The sequence below is a fragment of the Ammospiza caudacuta genome, chromosome 33 (assembly GCF_027887145.1).
Source record: "Ammospiza caudacuta isolate bAmmCau1 chromosome 33, bAmmCau1.pri, whole genome shotgun sequence".
NCBI lineage: Eukaryota > Metazoa > Chordata > Aves > Passeriformes > Passerellidae > Ammospiza > Ammospiza caudacuta.
The window spans coordinates 1559442-1574636 of record NC_080625.1 but is presented as its reverse complement, the minus strand read 5'-3'; the positions used below and the strand labels follow the sequence as shown (position 1 = coordinate 1574636).

Genomic DNA, 15195 nt, shown 5'->3' with positions numbered 1-15195 from the left:
ACGGCCATGTTCCATCCCCACCATCATGAGATCTTTGGGTGGTCTCCACTCATGGCCATGTTCCATCCCCACCATCATGAGATCTTTGGATGATCCCCACTCACGGCCATGTTCCATCCCCACCATCATGAGATCTTTGGGTGTTCCTCACTCATGGCCATGTTCCATCACCACCATCATGAGACCTTTGGATGATCCCCACTCATGGCCATGTTCCATCCCCACCATCATGAGATCTTTGGGTGTTCCTCACTCATGGCCATGTTCCATCCCCACCACCATGAGATCTTTGGGTGGTCCCATTTCATGTCTATTATGTCATTGGATGGTCTCCACTCATGGCCATGTTCCATCCCCACCATCATGAGACCTTTGGATGATCCCCACTCATGGCCATGTTCCATCACCACCATCATGAGATCTTTGGGTGGTCTCCACTCATGGCCATGTTCCATCACCACCATCATGAGATCTTTGTCTTGTCCCTCCCCCCCTCCATGACACATCCGGGTCCCTTCTCCCCCCGCCCCCCGGTGTCCCCCCGGTGTCCCCTGGGTGTCCCCGCCGTGCCGCAGGCGAGTTCATCCGCGCGCTCTACGAGTCGGAGGAGAACTGCGAGGTGGACCCCATGAAGTGCTCGGCCTCCACGCTGGCCGACCACCAGGCCAACCTGCGCATGTGCTGCGAGCTGGCGCTCTGCAAGGTGGTCAACTCCCACTGGTGAGTGCGGGGACGCGGCGGGGACGTCCCTGGGCTCCGCGTGACGCCGCGTGACGTGACGCCGCGTGACGTCCCGCCGTGTCCCGCCGTGTCCCGCCGCGCGCAGCGTGTTCCCGCGGGAGCTGAAGGAGGTGTTCGCCTCGTGGCGGCTGCGCTGCGCCGAGCGCGGGCGCGAGGACATCGCCGACCGCCTGATCAGCGCCTCGCTCTTCCTGCGCTTCCTGTGCCCCGCCGTCATGTCGCCCAGCCTCTTCGGCCTCATGCAGGAGTACCCCGACGAGCAGACGGCGCGGACGCTGACCCTCATCGCCAAGGTCATCCAGAACTTGGCCAACTTCACCAAGTGAGGGCGGAGACGGCGGCGGGAGGGAGCGGGGAGGGGTGGGGGTGGAGGATGGATGATGGATGGATGGATGTATGGATGGATGATGGATGGATGGATCATGGATGGATGATGGATGGATGGATGGATGGATGGATGGATGGATGGATGGATGATGGATGGATGGATGATGGATGGATGGATGATGGATGGATGGATGATGGATGGATGGATGGATGGATGGGGGATGGATGATGGATGATGGATGGATGGATGGATGGATGGATGGATGGATGGATGATGGATGGATGGATGATGGATGGATGGATAATGGATGGATGGATGGATGGATGGATGATGGATGGATGGATGATGGATGATGGATGGATGGATGGATGATGGATGGATGATGGATGGATGGAGATGGATGGATGGATGGATGGATGGATGGATGATGGATGGATGGATGATGGATGGATGGATGGATGGATGGATGGATGGATGATGGATGGATGGATGATGGATGGATGATGGATGGATGGATGATGGATGGATGGATGATGGATGGAGATGGATGGATGATGGATGGATGGATGATGGATGGATGGATGGATGGATGGATGATGGATGGATGGATGGATGGATGGATGATGGATGGATGGATGGATGGATGGATGATGGATGGATGATGGATGGATGGATGATGGATGGATGATGGATGGATGGATGGATGGATGGATGGATGGATGGGGGATGGATGGATGATGGATGGATGATGGATGATGGATGGATGGATGGATGGATGGATGGATGGATGGATGGATGGATGATGGATGGATGGATAATGGATGGATGGATGATGGATGGATGGATGGATGGATGGATGATGGATGGATGATGGATGGATGGATGATGGATGGATGATGGATGGATGGATGGATGGATGATGGATGGATGGATGGATGGATGGATGGATGGATGGATGATGGATGGATGGATGATGGATGGATGATGGATGGATGGATGATGGATGGATGATGGATGGATGGATAATGGATGGATGGATGGATGGATGGATGGATGGATGATGGATGGATGGATGGATGGATGATGGATGGATGGATGATGGATGGATGATGGATGGATGGATGATGGATGGATGGATGGATGGATGGATGGATGGATGATGGATGGATGATGGATGGATGGATGATGGATGATGGATGGATGGATGGATGATGGATGGATGATGGATGGATGGATAATGGATGGATGGATGGATGGATGGATGGATGGATGGATGGATGGATGATGGATGGATGATGGATGGATGGATGATGGATGATGGATGGATGGATGATGGATGGATGATGGATGGATGGATGGATGGATGATGGATGATGGATGGATGGATGGATGGATGGATGGATGCTGGATGGATGATGGATGATGGATGGATGATGGATGGATGGAGATGGATGGATGATGGATGGATGGATGGTGACCATGGATGGATGGATGATGGATGGATGGATGATGGATGGATGATGGATGGATGGATGGATGATGGATGGATGGATGATGGATGGATGATGGATGGATGGATGGATGGATGGATGGATGACGGATGGATGATGGATGGATGGAGATGGATGGATGGATGGATGGATGGATGGATGGATGATGGATGGATGGATGGATGATGGATGGATGATGGATGGATGGATGGATGGATGGATGGATGATGGATGGATGGATGATGGATGGATGATGGATGGATGGATGGATGGATGGATGGATGGATGATGGATGGATGGATGGATGGATGGATGCTGGATGGATGATGGATGGATGGATGGATGATGGATGGATGGAGATGGATGGATGATGGATGGATGGATGGTGACCATGGATGATGATGGATGGATGGATGGATGGATGGATGGATGGATGATTACAGTGGTTGATGATGATGATGATGGATGGTGGGTCATGGTGGATGATGATGGATGGATGGATGGATGGGTGGATGGATGGATGGATGGATGGATGATAACAGTGGTTGACGATGATGATGATGATGATGGATGATGGGTCATGATGGGTCACAGATGATGATGGAAGGTGGATAATGATGGCTGATGGCTGATGATGGATGGTGCATGACAGATGATGATGGATGCATGATGGATGGTGACCATGGATGATGATGGATGGATGGATGGACAGGTGATGATGGATGATGGCTGATGGTGGATGGTGGATGACAGGTGATGATGGATGGATGATGGATAATGACTGTTGATGGTGATGACGATGATGACAATGGATGACAGATAACCACGGATGACAGATGATGATGGATGGTGGATGATGGCAATGGATGATGATGGATGATGGATGATGGATGACAGATATGATGGATGGATAATGGATGGTGACAATGGATGCTGATGGATGGTGGATGACGCTAGATGATGGATGATGATGGGTGATAACAGCGGTTGATGATGATGATGATGGATGGTGGATGCTGATGGATGACAGATGATGATGCATGGATGATGGATGGTGACAATGGATGACGATGGATGATAGATGACGATGGATGATGGATTATGATGGGTGATAACAGTGGTTGAGGATGATGATGATGGAGGGCGCATGATGGATGACAGATGACGGATGATGGATGATGGATGATGATGGATGGTGGCTGATGATGGATGACAGAGGATGATGATGGATGCTGGATGATGACAATTGATGATGATGATGACAATGGATGACAGGTAACTATTGATGGCAGATCACCATGGATGACAGATGATGATGGATGAAGGATGATGGAGGATGGATGGATGATCCATGATGACAGTGGTTGATGATGATGATGGATAGTGGATGATGGATGACAGATGATGATGCATGGATGGTGGATGGTGACAATGGATGATGATGGATGATGGATGACAGGCGATGATGGATGGTGACAATGGATGATGATGGATGGTAGATGCTGATGCATGAGAGATGATGATGATGATGATGATGGACAACAATGGATGCCAACAGCTGATGATGGATGATGCACAACCCCCCTTCCCACCCTTCCCCACCCCTCACCTGCCATGTCCCACATCCCACCCCACCCTCACACTGGGGACACCCTTCACCTGCCAGGCCCCACCTGCCGGCCCCGCCCTCATCTCCTGGGGCATGTTCCTGCCCACCTGCCTGCCCCACCTTCACCTTTTGGGAGGAGATGTTCCCACCCACCTGCCAGCCCCGCCCTCACCTGCTGCAGGTCTTCCCTCCCACCTACTGGCCTTGCCTTCACTTTTGGGGATGTTCTTGCCCACCTGGTGGCCCCATCCTCACCTGTTGGGTGTCCCTGCCCACCTGCCAGCCCCGCCCTTCACCTGCCAGGGCTCACCTGGTGGCCCCGGTCTCACCTGTGCTCACCTGCGCAGGTTCGGGAGCAAGGAGGAGCTCATGGCATTGATGAATGAGTTCCTGGAGCTGGAGTGGGCCAGCATGCAGCGCTCGGGTGTCCCTGCTCACCTGCCGGCCCCGCCCTCACCTGTTAGGTGTCCCCACCCACCTGGTGGCCCCACTCTCACCTGCTGGGGGGTATTTCTGCCCACCTGATGGCAGCAGGTGTCCCTCTCCACCTGTCAGCCCCACCCTCGCCTGTTGGGGATGTCCCCGCCCACCCGGTGGCCCCGGGCTCACCTGTGCTCACCTGCACAGGTTCGGGAGCAAGGAGGAGTTCATGGCGTGGATGAACGAGTTCCTGGAGCTGGAGTGGGCCAGCATGCAGCACTCAGGTGTCCCTGCTCACCTGCCGGCCCCGCCCTCACCTGTTGGGGGTGTCCCTGCCCAGCTGCCGTCCCTACCCTCACCTGCTGGGGCCCACCTGGTGGCCCTGTCCTCACCTGTCAGGAGGTGTTCCTGCCCACCTGCCGGCCCCACCCTCACCTGTTGGGCGTCCACACCCATGTGCCGGTGCCACCCTCACCTGTCAGGAAGCGTCCAGACCCACCCGGTGGCCCCGGGCTCACCTGAGCTCACCTGCGCAGGTTCGGGAGCAAGGAGGAGTACATGGCGTTCATGAACGAGTTCCTGGAGCTGGAGTGGGCCAGCATGCAGCAGTTCCTGTACGAGATCTCCAACCTGGACACGCTCACCAACAGCACCAGCTTCGAGGGCTACATCGACCTGGGCCGCGAGCTGTCCACGCTGCACGCACTGCTCTGGGAGGTCATGAGCCAGCTCAGCAAGGTAACGCACCTGGGGCGCACCTGGGGAACCCGCCACGGCCTCACCTGTGCAGTGAGAACCTCACCTGTGCAGACACAGCCTCACCTGTGGGGTGGCCATGGGGATGGACATCCTGCCTGAGCTGCTCTGGGAGGTCATGAGCCAGCTCAGCAAGGTAACGCACCTGGGGCGCACCTGGGGAACCCGCCACGGCCTCACCTGTGCCGTGACAGCCTCACCTGTGCTGCCATGGCCTCACCTGTGCAGTGAGAACCTCACCTGTAAGGGCTTAGTGTCACCTGGGGGTGGCCATGGGGATGGACATGGTGCACAAGGTGCTCTGGGAGGTCATGAGCCAGCTCAGCAAGGTAACGCACCTGGGCCGCACCTGGGGAACCCGCCACGGCCTCACCTGTGTGGTGAGAACCTCACCTGTGCAGCCATGGCCTCACCTGTGTGAGCACAGCCTCACCTGGGGCACACCTTGGGGGGGTGGCCATGGGGATGGACATGGTGCACGCGCTGCTCTGGGAGGTCATGAGCCAGCTCAGCAAGGTAACGCACCTGGGCAGGCCTCACCTGTGCCGTGACAGCCTCACCTGTATGGGCACAGTGTCACCTGGGGGTGGCCATGGGGATGGACATCCTGCCAGAGCTGCTCTGGGATGTCATGAGCCAGCTCAGCAAGGTAACGCACCTGGGGCGCACCTGAGGATCCCATCATGGTCTCACCTGTGCAGTGAGAACCTCACCTGTGCAGACACAGCCTCACCTGTGGGGTGGCCATGGGGATGGACATCCTGCCAGAGCTGCTCTGGGAGGTCATGAGCCAGCTCATCAAGGTAGCGCACCTGTGAGCCCCTCACCTGTGCAGTGACAGCCCCACCTGGGCAGCCACGGCCTCACCTGCGTGGGCACAGCCTCACCTGGGGGTGGCCATGGCCATGGTGACCCCCCCAGCCTCCGCAGGTGTCCCCCCCCCCCCCCCCGTGGGATCTTCCTGGGCTCCCCCCAGGTGAGGTCCCAAGGGTCCCAGGTGAGCTCGCCAGGTGTGCCCAGGTGTGCCCAGGTGTGCCCAGGTGTGCTGTCTCCTGCAGGAGGCGCTGCTGGAGCTGGGCCCTATCACAGTCACTGGGGTAACCCTGCATGAGGTCCCAGGTGTCCCCAGGTGTCCCCAGGTGTCCCCAGGTTTGCTCAGGTGCGCTCAGGTGCTCTCACCTGTCCCCCCACAGGAGGCGCTGCTGAAGCTGGGCCCCATTGCAGGCACTGTGTTTCCCCTAGATAAGGTCCCAGGTGTTCCCAGGTGTCCCCAGGTATCCCCAGGTTTGCTCAGGTGCGCTCAGGTGCTCTCACCTGTCCCGCAGGAGGCGCTGCTGAAGCTGGGCCCCATTGCGGCCATTGGGAGATCAACGCCCTGGTACCCCTGGATGAGGTTCCAGGTGCACTCAGGTGTGCCCAGGTGGGCTCGAGTGTTCCCAGGGGTTCCCAGCTCCTCTCAGGTGTGCTCAGGTGCGCTCAGGTGCCCTCACCTGTCCTGCAGGAGGCTCTGCTGAAGCTGGGCCCTGTCAGAGTCCTTGGGGTTGCTCTAGTTGAGGTTCCAGGGACACTCAGGTGCGCTCAGGTGCTCTCACCTGTCCCCTCACAGGAGGCGCTGCTGAAGCTGGGCACCATTGCAGGCATTGGGAATTCAATGGGGTACCCCTAGATGAGATCCCAGGTGTGCCCAGGTGTGCTCAGGCACACTCAGGTGCCCTCACCTGTCCTGCAGGAGGCGCTGCTGAAGCTGGGTCCCATTGTAGTCAATGAGGTTGCTCTAGTTGAGGTCCCAGGTGCACTCAGGTGCCCCCAGGTGCACTCAGGTGCTCTCAGGTGTGCTCAGGTGCCCTCACCTGTCCCTCGCAGGAGGCTCTGCTGAAGCTGGGTCCCACTGCAGTCATTGTGTTTCCCCTGGATAAGGTCCCAGGTGTGCCCAGGTGTGCCCAGGCACACTCAGGTGCTCTCACCTGTCCCTTGCAGGAGGCTCTGCTGAAGCTGGGCCCCATTGTAGTCAATGAGGTTGCTCTAGTTGAGGTTCCAGGCACACTCAGGTGCTCTCAGGTGTGCCCAGGCACACTCAGGTGTCCCCAGGTGTGCCCAGGTGCGCTCAGGTGCCCTCACCTGTCCTGCAGGAGGCTCTGCTGAAGCTGGGCCCCATTGCAGGCATTGTGTTTCCCTTAGATAAGGTCCCAGGTGTGCCCAGGCACACTCAGGTGCTCTCAGGTGTGCCCAGGCACACTCAGGTGCTCTCAGGTGTGCCCAGGTGCGCTCAGGGGCCCTCACCTGTCCGTCCCACAGGAGAGTCTGCTGAAGCTGGGCCCCATTGCAGTGATTAGGGTTGCTCTAGTTGAGGTTCCAGGCACACTCAGGTGCATTCAGGTGTCCCCAGGCACACTCAGGTGCTCTCAGGTGTGCCCAGGTGCACTCAGGTGTGCCCAGGCACAGTCAGGTGCACTCAGGCACACCCAGGTGTGCTCAGGTGCCCTCACCTGTCCCCCTCGCAGGAGGCGCTGCTGAAGCTGGGCCCCATTGCAGTGATTAGGGTTGCTCTAGTTGAGGTTCCAGGCACACTCAGGTGCTCTCAGGTGTGCCCAGGTGCGCTCAGGTGCCCTCACCTGTCCCCCTTGCAGGAGGCGCTGCTGAAGCTGGGTCCCATTGTAGTCAATGAGGTTGCTCTAGTTGAGGTTCCAGGTGTTCTCAGGTGCTCTCAGGTGTGCCCAGGTGCGCTCAGGTGCCCTCACCTGTCCCCCGCAGGAGGCGCTGCTGAAGCTGGGCCCGCTGCCCCGCCTGCTGACGGACATCAGCGTGGCGCTGCGGAACCCTCACCTGCAGCGCCAGCCCAGCCAGGGCGAGCGGCTGCCGCCCAAGGGGCTGGTGCTGCGCGGGCCCTCGGCCGACCTGCAGCCCTACCTGGTGCGCGACCTCAACAGGTGAGCGCGCCGGCCCGGCCGCGCCCTCCCCGCCGCGTGCCCTTGTGTGGCCAAAGCGTCCTCCTGTCCCACCTGGTGACCGCTGGCCTCACCTGGGGCGGCCCCACCCGGCTGTCACTCCCCCAGTTGTGTCTGGTTGTGTGGCCGAGGTGTCCTCCTGTCTCACCTGGCCTCACCTGGGCTGGCCCCACTCACCTGGCGTGTCCTGTTGTGTGGCCGAGGTGTCCCCCTTTCTCACCTGGCCTCACCTGGGCTGGCCCCACCCAGGTGTGACCCCCTTCTGTGTCCCCCTGTCTCACCTGGTCTCACCTGGGCTGGCCCCACCCAGGTGTGACCCCCTTCTGTGTGCCCCTGTCTCACCTGGTCTCACCTGGGGTGGTGCCACCCACCTGTGACCCCCCACCCCGTGTCTGGTTGTGTGGCCAAGGTAACCCCTCCATCTCACCTGGTCTCACCTGGTGGCCCTTGGTCTCACCTGTGATCCCCCGGTCGTACCCCCTTCTGTAGCTGAGGTCTCACCTGGCCTCACCTGGGCTGGCCCCACCCACCTGTGACCACCCCATCGTGTCCGCTTGTGTGACCGAGGTGTCCCCTCCATCTCACCTGGCCTCACCTGGGGTGGCCCCACCCCCCTGTGAGCCCCTCTCATGTCCCCCTGTGTGGTTCAGGTGTCCCCCTGTCTCACCTGGCCTCACCTGGTGGCCCTGGGTCTCACCTGGGGTGGCCACACCCAGCTGTGACCCTCTTCCCCATGTCCCCATGGTGACCCCAAATACCTGCGGGACCTTCACGTCCCACCTGTGACCCCAATGTCACCTGTTGTTGCCGGGTCTCACCTGGGGTCTCACCTGTCCCCCCCCATGTCCCCTCGTGCCCCCACCTGTCCCAGGTGTCCCCAGGGGTGTCACCTGTCCTGCTCTGGTGTTCCCCAATGTCCCTCACCTGTCCCAGGTGTCCCTGGGTCTCACCTGGGTCTCTCACCTGTCCCCCCCCCACCCATGTTCCCTTGGTGTCCCTGGGTGTCACCTGGAGGTCTCACCTGGGGTCTCACCTGTCCTGCCCCAGTGTCCTCCCAGTGTCCCCACCTGTCCCAGGTGTCCCCAGGGGTCTTACCTGGGGGTGTCACCTGTCCTGCTCTGGCGTTTCCCACCTGTCCCAGGTGTCCCCAGGAGTGTCACCTGTCCGGCTCTGGTGTCCCCACCTGTCCCTGGAGGTGTCACCTGTCCTCCTCTGTGTCCCCCCCCCATGTCCCCACTTGTCCCAGGTGTCCCCAGGTCTCACCTGGGGGTGTCACCTGGGTCACACTGGGCTCTCACCTGTCCCCCACCTGTCCCACAGCTCTGTGGATCTCCAGTCCTACATGGTCCGGGGGCTCAACAGGTGAGGGGCGTGGCCTGGGAATTTGGGGGTTGGGGTTTGGGGTTTTTGGGGTTTGGGAATTTGGGATTTGGGGTGTGGGATTTGGGAATTTGAGAATTTGGGGTTTGGAGTTTGGGAATTTGGGATTTTGGGGTTTGGGAATTTGGGATTTGGGATTTTTGGGGTTTGGGAATTTGGGATTTGGGATTTTGGGGTTTGGGATTTTGGGGTTTTGGGGATATGGGGTTTGGAGTTTGGGGGATTTGAGATTTGTGGTTTGGGGGATTTGTGGTTTGGGGAGTTTGGGATTTGGGGTTTGGGGTTTGGGAATTAGGGTTTGGGGTTTGGGAATTGGAGATTGGGGTTTGGGGTTTGGGATTTGGGGTTTGGGATCAGGATGGAGACCGTGATTGGGATTGGGGTGGGGATGGAACTGGGATCGGGGACAGGGATGGGGACGGGGACACTTGGGATGGGAACATTGGGGACCGGGACATTTGGGGTGGGAGTGAGAATGTTTGGAAATGGGATGGGGACATTCGGGATGGGGATGGGAATGTTTGGGATGGGGAGGTTTGGAACGGGATGGGAATGTTTGGGATGGGGAGGTTTGGAAATGGGATGGGAATGTTTGGGATGGGGACATTCGGGATGGGGATGGGAATGTTTGGGATGGGGAGGTTTGGAACGGGATGGGAATGTTTGGGATGGGGAGGTTTGGAACGGGATGGGAATGTTTGGGATGGGGAGGTTTGGAAATGGGATGGGAATGTTTGGAAATGGGATGGGAATGTTTGGGATGGGGAGGTTTGGAATGGGATGGGAATGTTTGGGATGGGGACATTCAGGATGGGGATGGGAATGTTTGGGATGGGGAGGTTTGTAATGGGATGGGAATGTTTGGGATGAGGAGGTTTGGAATGGGATGGGAATGTTTGGAAATGGGATGGGAATGTTTGGGATGGGAATGTTTGGAAATGGGATGGGAATGTTTGGAATGGGGACATTCGGGATGGGGATGGGAATGTTTGGAAATGGGATGGGAATGTTTGGGATGGGGACATTCGGGATGGGAATGTTTGGAAATGGGATGGGAATGTTTGGGATGGGGAAGTTTGGAATGGGAACATTCGCGATGCGGGCGGGAACATTCAGAATGGGAACATTTGGGATGGGGACAGGAACATCCAAGACGTTCGGGACGGGAACATTTGGGATGAGGATGGGAACGTTCGGGATGGGAACGTTTGAGATGGGAGGGGAATGTTCGGGATGGGGACATTTGGGGTGGGGATGGGAACGTTTGGGGTGGAGACAGGAACATTCAGGCCAGGGATGGGACAGGCGGGGATGGGACGGGGACAGGGACAGCAGTGGGACAGCGATCCCAGAGATGGATTTGGGGCCGTGTCCAACCGCCCTCACCCGCTGTGTGTGTGTGCTCTCCACCCCGTGTCCCCCATCCCCTGTCCCCAATCCCGTGTCCTCTCCATCCCTCGCTATCGCCCCATCCCATATCCCATATCCCATATCCCCATATCCCGTATCCCATCCCATCTCCTCCCACCCCCTGTCCCCAATCCCGTGTCCTCCCCATCCCTCGCTATCGCCCCATCCCGTATCCCCATATCCCCATATCCCATATCCCATATCCCCATATCCCCATATCCCATATCCCCATATCCCATATCCCATATCCCATATCCCATATCCCCATATCCCATATCCCCATATCCCATATCCCATATCCCATATCCCGTATCCCCATATCCCCATATCCCCATATCCCCATATCCCATATCCCCATATCCCCATATCCCATATCCCGTATCCCATATCCCCATATCCCCATATCCCATATCCCCATATCCCCATATCCCATATCCCATATCCCATATCCCGTATCCCATATCCCCATATCCCCATATCCCATATCCCGTATCCCGTATCCCCATATCCCCATATCCCATATCCCGTATCCCCATATCCCCATATCCCCATATCCCATATCCCATATCCCCATATCCCCATATCCCATATCCCGTATCCCGTATCCCCATATCCCATATCCCATATCCCCATATCCCATATCCCATATCCCATATCCCATATGCCGTATCCCATATCCCATATCCCATATCCCATATCCCATATCCCATATCCCCATATCCCCATATCCCATATCCCGTATCCCCATATCCCCATATCCCCATATCCCATATCCCATATCCCATATCCCGTATCCCCATATCCCATATCCCATATCCCCATATCCCATATCCCATATCCCATATCCCCATATCCCATATCCCCATATCCCCATATCCCGTATCCCGTATCCCGTATCCCCATATCCCCATATCCCCATATCCCATATCCCATATCCCATATCCCCATATCCCATATCCCATATCCCATATCCCCATATCCCATATCCCATATCCCGTATCCCGTATCCCCATATCCCATATCCCATATCCCCATATCCCATATCCCATATCCCATATCCCATATCCCATATCCCATATCCCGTATCCCATATCCCATATCCCATATCCCATATCCCATATCCCCATATCCCATATCCCATATCCCATATCCCATATCCCGTATCCCCATATCCCCATATCCCATATTCCATATCCCCATCCTGTATCCCCCATCTCCCCACCCCATATCCCTCGCCCCATTTCCCCCTCCCCATCCCACATTGCCCACCCCATATCCCCTGTACCCCACATGCCCGTACCCCACATCCTTCCCCATATCCCACCCCCACATCCCACCCCACACCCCCATCCTGCCCCACATCCCACCCCACACCCCCATCCTGCCCCACATCCCGCCCCACATCCCCCCCAATACCCCGATATCCCATACCCCCCATCCTGCCCCACATCCCGCCCCACACACCACCCCCATCCCACCCCACATCCCCCAATATCCCCATATCCCACATCTTCATCCCATAACCCCCATCCCTCCCCACATCCTGCCCCATATCCCACAACCCCCATCCCTCCCCCCATCCTGCCCCACATCCCGCCCCACACACCATCCCCATCCCACCCCACATCCCCCAATATCCCCATATCCCATACCTTCATCCCATAACCCCCATCCCTCCCCGCATCCTGCCCCATATCCCACAACCCCCATCCCTCCCCGCATCCTGCCCCATATCCCATAACCCCCATCCCTCCCCACATCCTGCCCCATATCCCATAACCCCCATCCCTCCCCGCATCTTGCCCCATATCCCACCCCATACCCCACCTCCCACCCCACATCCCCCCCAATATCCCCACACCCGCGTACCCCCTATCCCCCCGCATATCCCCACACCCCATTACTACATGCCGCCCCACATCCCCGTATCCCAAACCCCACCCCAAATTCCCGTGCTCCACACCCCCGTACCCCACATCCCTCCCCGCACCCCCGTACCCCCATCCCACCCCACATGCCCCCCGATATCCCCCACATCCCATACCGCCATCCCCGTACCTCACACCCACGTACCCCCATCCCTCCCCACCTCCCGCCCCACATCCCCCCCCGTCCATCCCCGTGTCCGTCCGTCCGTCCGTCCGTCCCGCAGCTCCATGGACGTGCCGCGCCTGCCGTCGCCGCCGCAGGAGAAGGGTCCGCCCGAGGTGCTGGTGCTGAGCCGCCCGCCGCTCGCCCGCTCCTCGCCCGCCTACTGCACCAGCAGCTCGGACCTCACCGAGCCCGAGGGCGGCCGCGGCGGCGCGCTGGGCGTGGGCAAGAGCGTCTCCATGCTGGACCTGCAGGACGGACGCGTGGACAGCATCCCCAGCCTGCCGGCCGAGCTGCTGGCCGGGGGCGCGGCGCCGGGGGGCGCGGGCCAGGGGGGGCTGCGGCCCGGGCGGCTCTCGCAGGGCAGCGCCTCCAGCCTGGCCCCGCCGCGCCTGGGCGTGCCCGAGCCCGGCGGGCCGCAGCTGCGGGTGCCGCTCTCCTTCCAGAACCCGCTCTTCCACCTGGCCGCCGACGGGCCCCTGCGCGGCCCCGACGGGCCCGGAGGAGGCGGCGGCGGCGGCGGCGGGAGGGGCGAGGGGGGCGGCCCGCCGGACGGGGGACACTACGTGGGGGGAGTGGCCCCGCCGCCGCTGCACGGCTACAGCAAGAGCGAGGAGCTGGCGACCCCTCCCCAAAAACACATCACGCACAGCCACAGCTACAGCGACGAGTTCGGGCGGCCCGGGGGCGACTTCGGGCGCAGGCAGCTGTCGCTCCAGGACACGCTGGCGCCGCCCCAGATCACCATCGGGGCGCCCCCGCCGCCCACCCCGCGGGGGTCGCGGGCGGGGAAGGGGGGCGGGGGGCCCCAGGCGCTGGGGGTGCCCCAGAAGCCGCGCCCGGCCAGCGGGAACCTGCTGGCATCGCCCGAGCCCGCCTACGGCCCGGCCCGCTCCCGCCAGCCCTCGCTGGCCAAGGAGGCCTCGGTGGCCGGCATGAAACCGCCCGTCACCAAGCAGGTGAGGGGACAGCGGGGGGGACAGCGGGGGGCACAGCAGAGAGGGGACAGCAAAGAGGGGACAGCAAAGGGGGGACAGCAAAGGGGGGACAGCAAAGAGGGGACAGCAAAGGGGACAGCGGAGAGGGGACAGTGGGGGGGACAGCAAAGAGGGGACAGCAAAGGGGGGACAGCAAAGGGGGGACAGCAAAGGGGGGACAGCAAAGAGGGGACAGCAAAGGGGGGACAGCAAAGGGGGGACAGCAAAGGGGGGACAGCAAAGAGGGGACAGCAAAGAGGGGACAGCAAAGGGGGGACAGCAAAGAGGGGACAGCAAAGGGGACAGCGGAGAGGGGACAGTGGGGGGGACAGCAAAGGGGGGACAGAGGGGACAGCAAAGAGGGGACAGCAAAGGGGGGACAAAGGGGATAGCGCGGGGACAGCAAAGGGACAGAGGGGACAGCAGGGAGAGAAGGGATTGCAGGTAGAGAGGGGACAGCAGCTGGGATAGGGGGGACAGAGGGGACAGCGGCGGGACAGCGCGGGGACAGCAAAGGGGACGCTCTTGCCCACGCCCAGCGCGCCCAGCAAAGAGGGGACAGCAAAGGGGGGACAAAGGGGACAGCGCGGGGACAGTGCCGGGACAGAGGGGACAGCGGGGAGAGAGGGGACTGCGGGGATAGAGGGGACAGAGGGGACAGTGCTGCGACAGTGCGGGGACAGCAGCGGGGACAGCGCGGGGACAGAGGGGATACTAGGAGGGAGGGGACAGAGGGGACGGGGGGACAGCGGGGAGAGAGGGGTCGGCGGGGACAAAGGGGACAGCACCGAGGAGAGCGCGGGGACAGCGGCGGGGACAGAAGGGACAGAAGGGATAGCGGTGGCGACAGCGGGGACAGAGGAGAGAAGGGACGGCGGGGACAGAGGGGACAGCGGCAGGGACAGTGACGGGGGGAACAGTGGGGACAGAGGGGGACAGCGGGGATGTGGGGGGACGTGGGGAAGTACGGGGAGCTGGGGATATGTGGGGTATGGGGACATGGGAGACGGGGGGACATTGGGGACAGCGGGACATTGGGGGGTGTGGG

General features: G+C 59.7%; 1 protein-coding gene across 1 annotated transcript in view; it reads left to right on the top strand.

Annotated features, from left to right (window-relative positions):
- SYNGAP1 (synaptic Ras GTPase activating protein 1) overlaps positions 1–15195 on the top strand; it is a 55356-nt gene that overhangs the window by 17797 nt on the left and 22364 nt on the right. Inside the window, exons 7-12 of the mRNA XM_058822532.1 lie at positions 576–720; positions 827–1063; positions 5125–5326; positions 8096–8271; positions 9610–9651; positions 13232–14129. Of these exons, the coding sequence (XP_058678515.1) occupies positions 576–720; positions 827–1063; positions 5125–5326; positions 8096–8271; positions 9610–9651; positions 13232–14129 (1700 nt within the window). The remainder of the gene's footprint in view (positions 1–575; positions 721–826; positions 1064–5124; positions 5327–8095; positions 8272–9609; positions 9652–13231; positions 14130–15195) is intronic.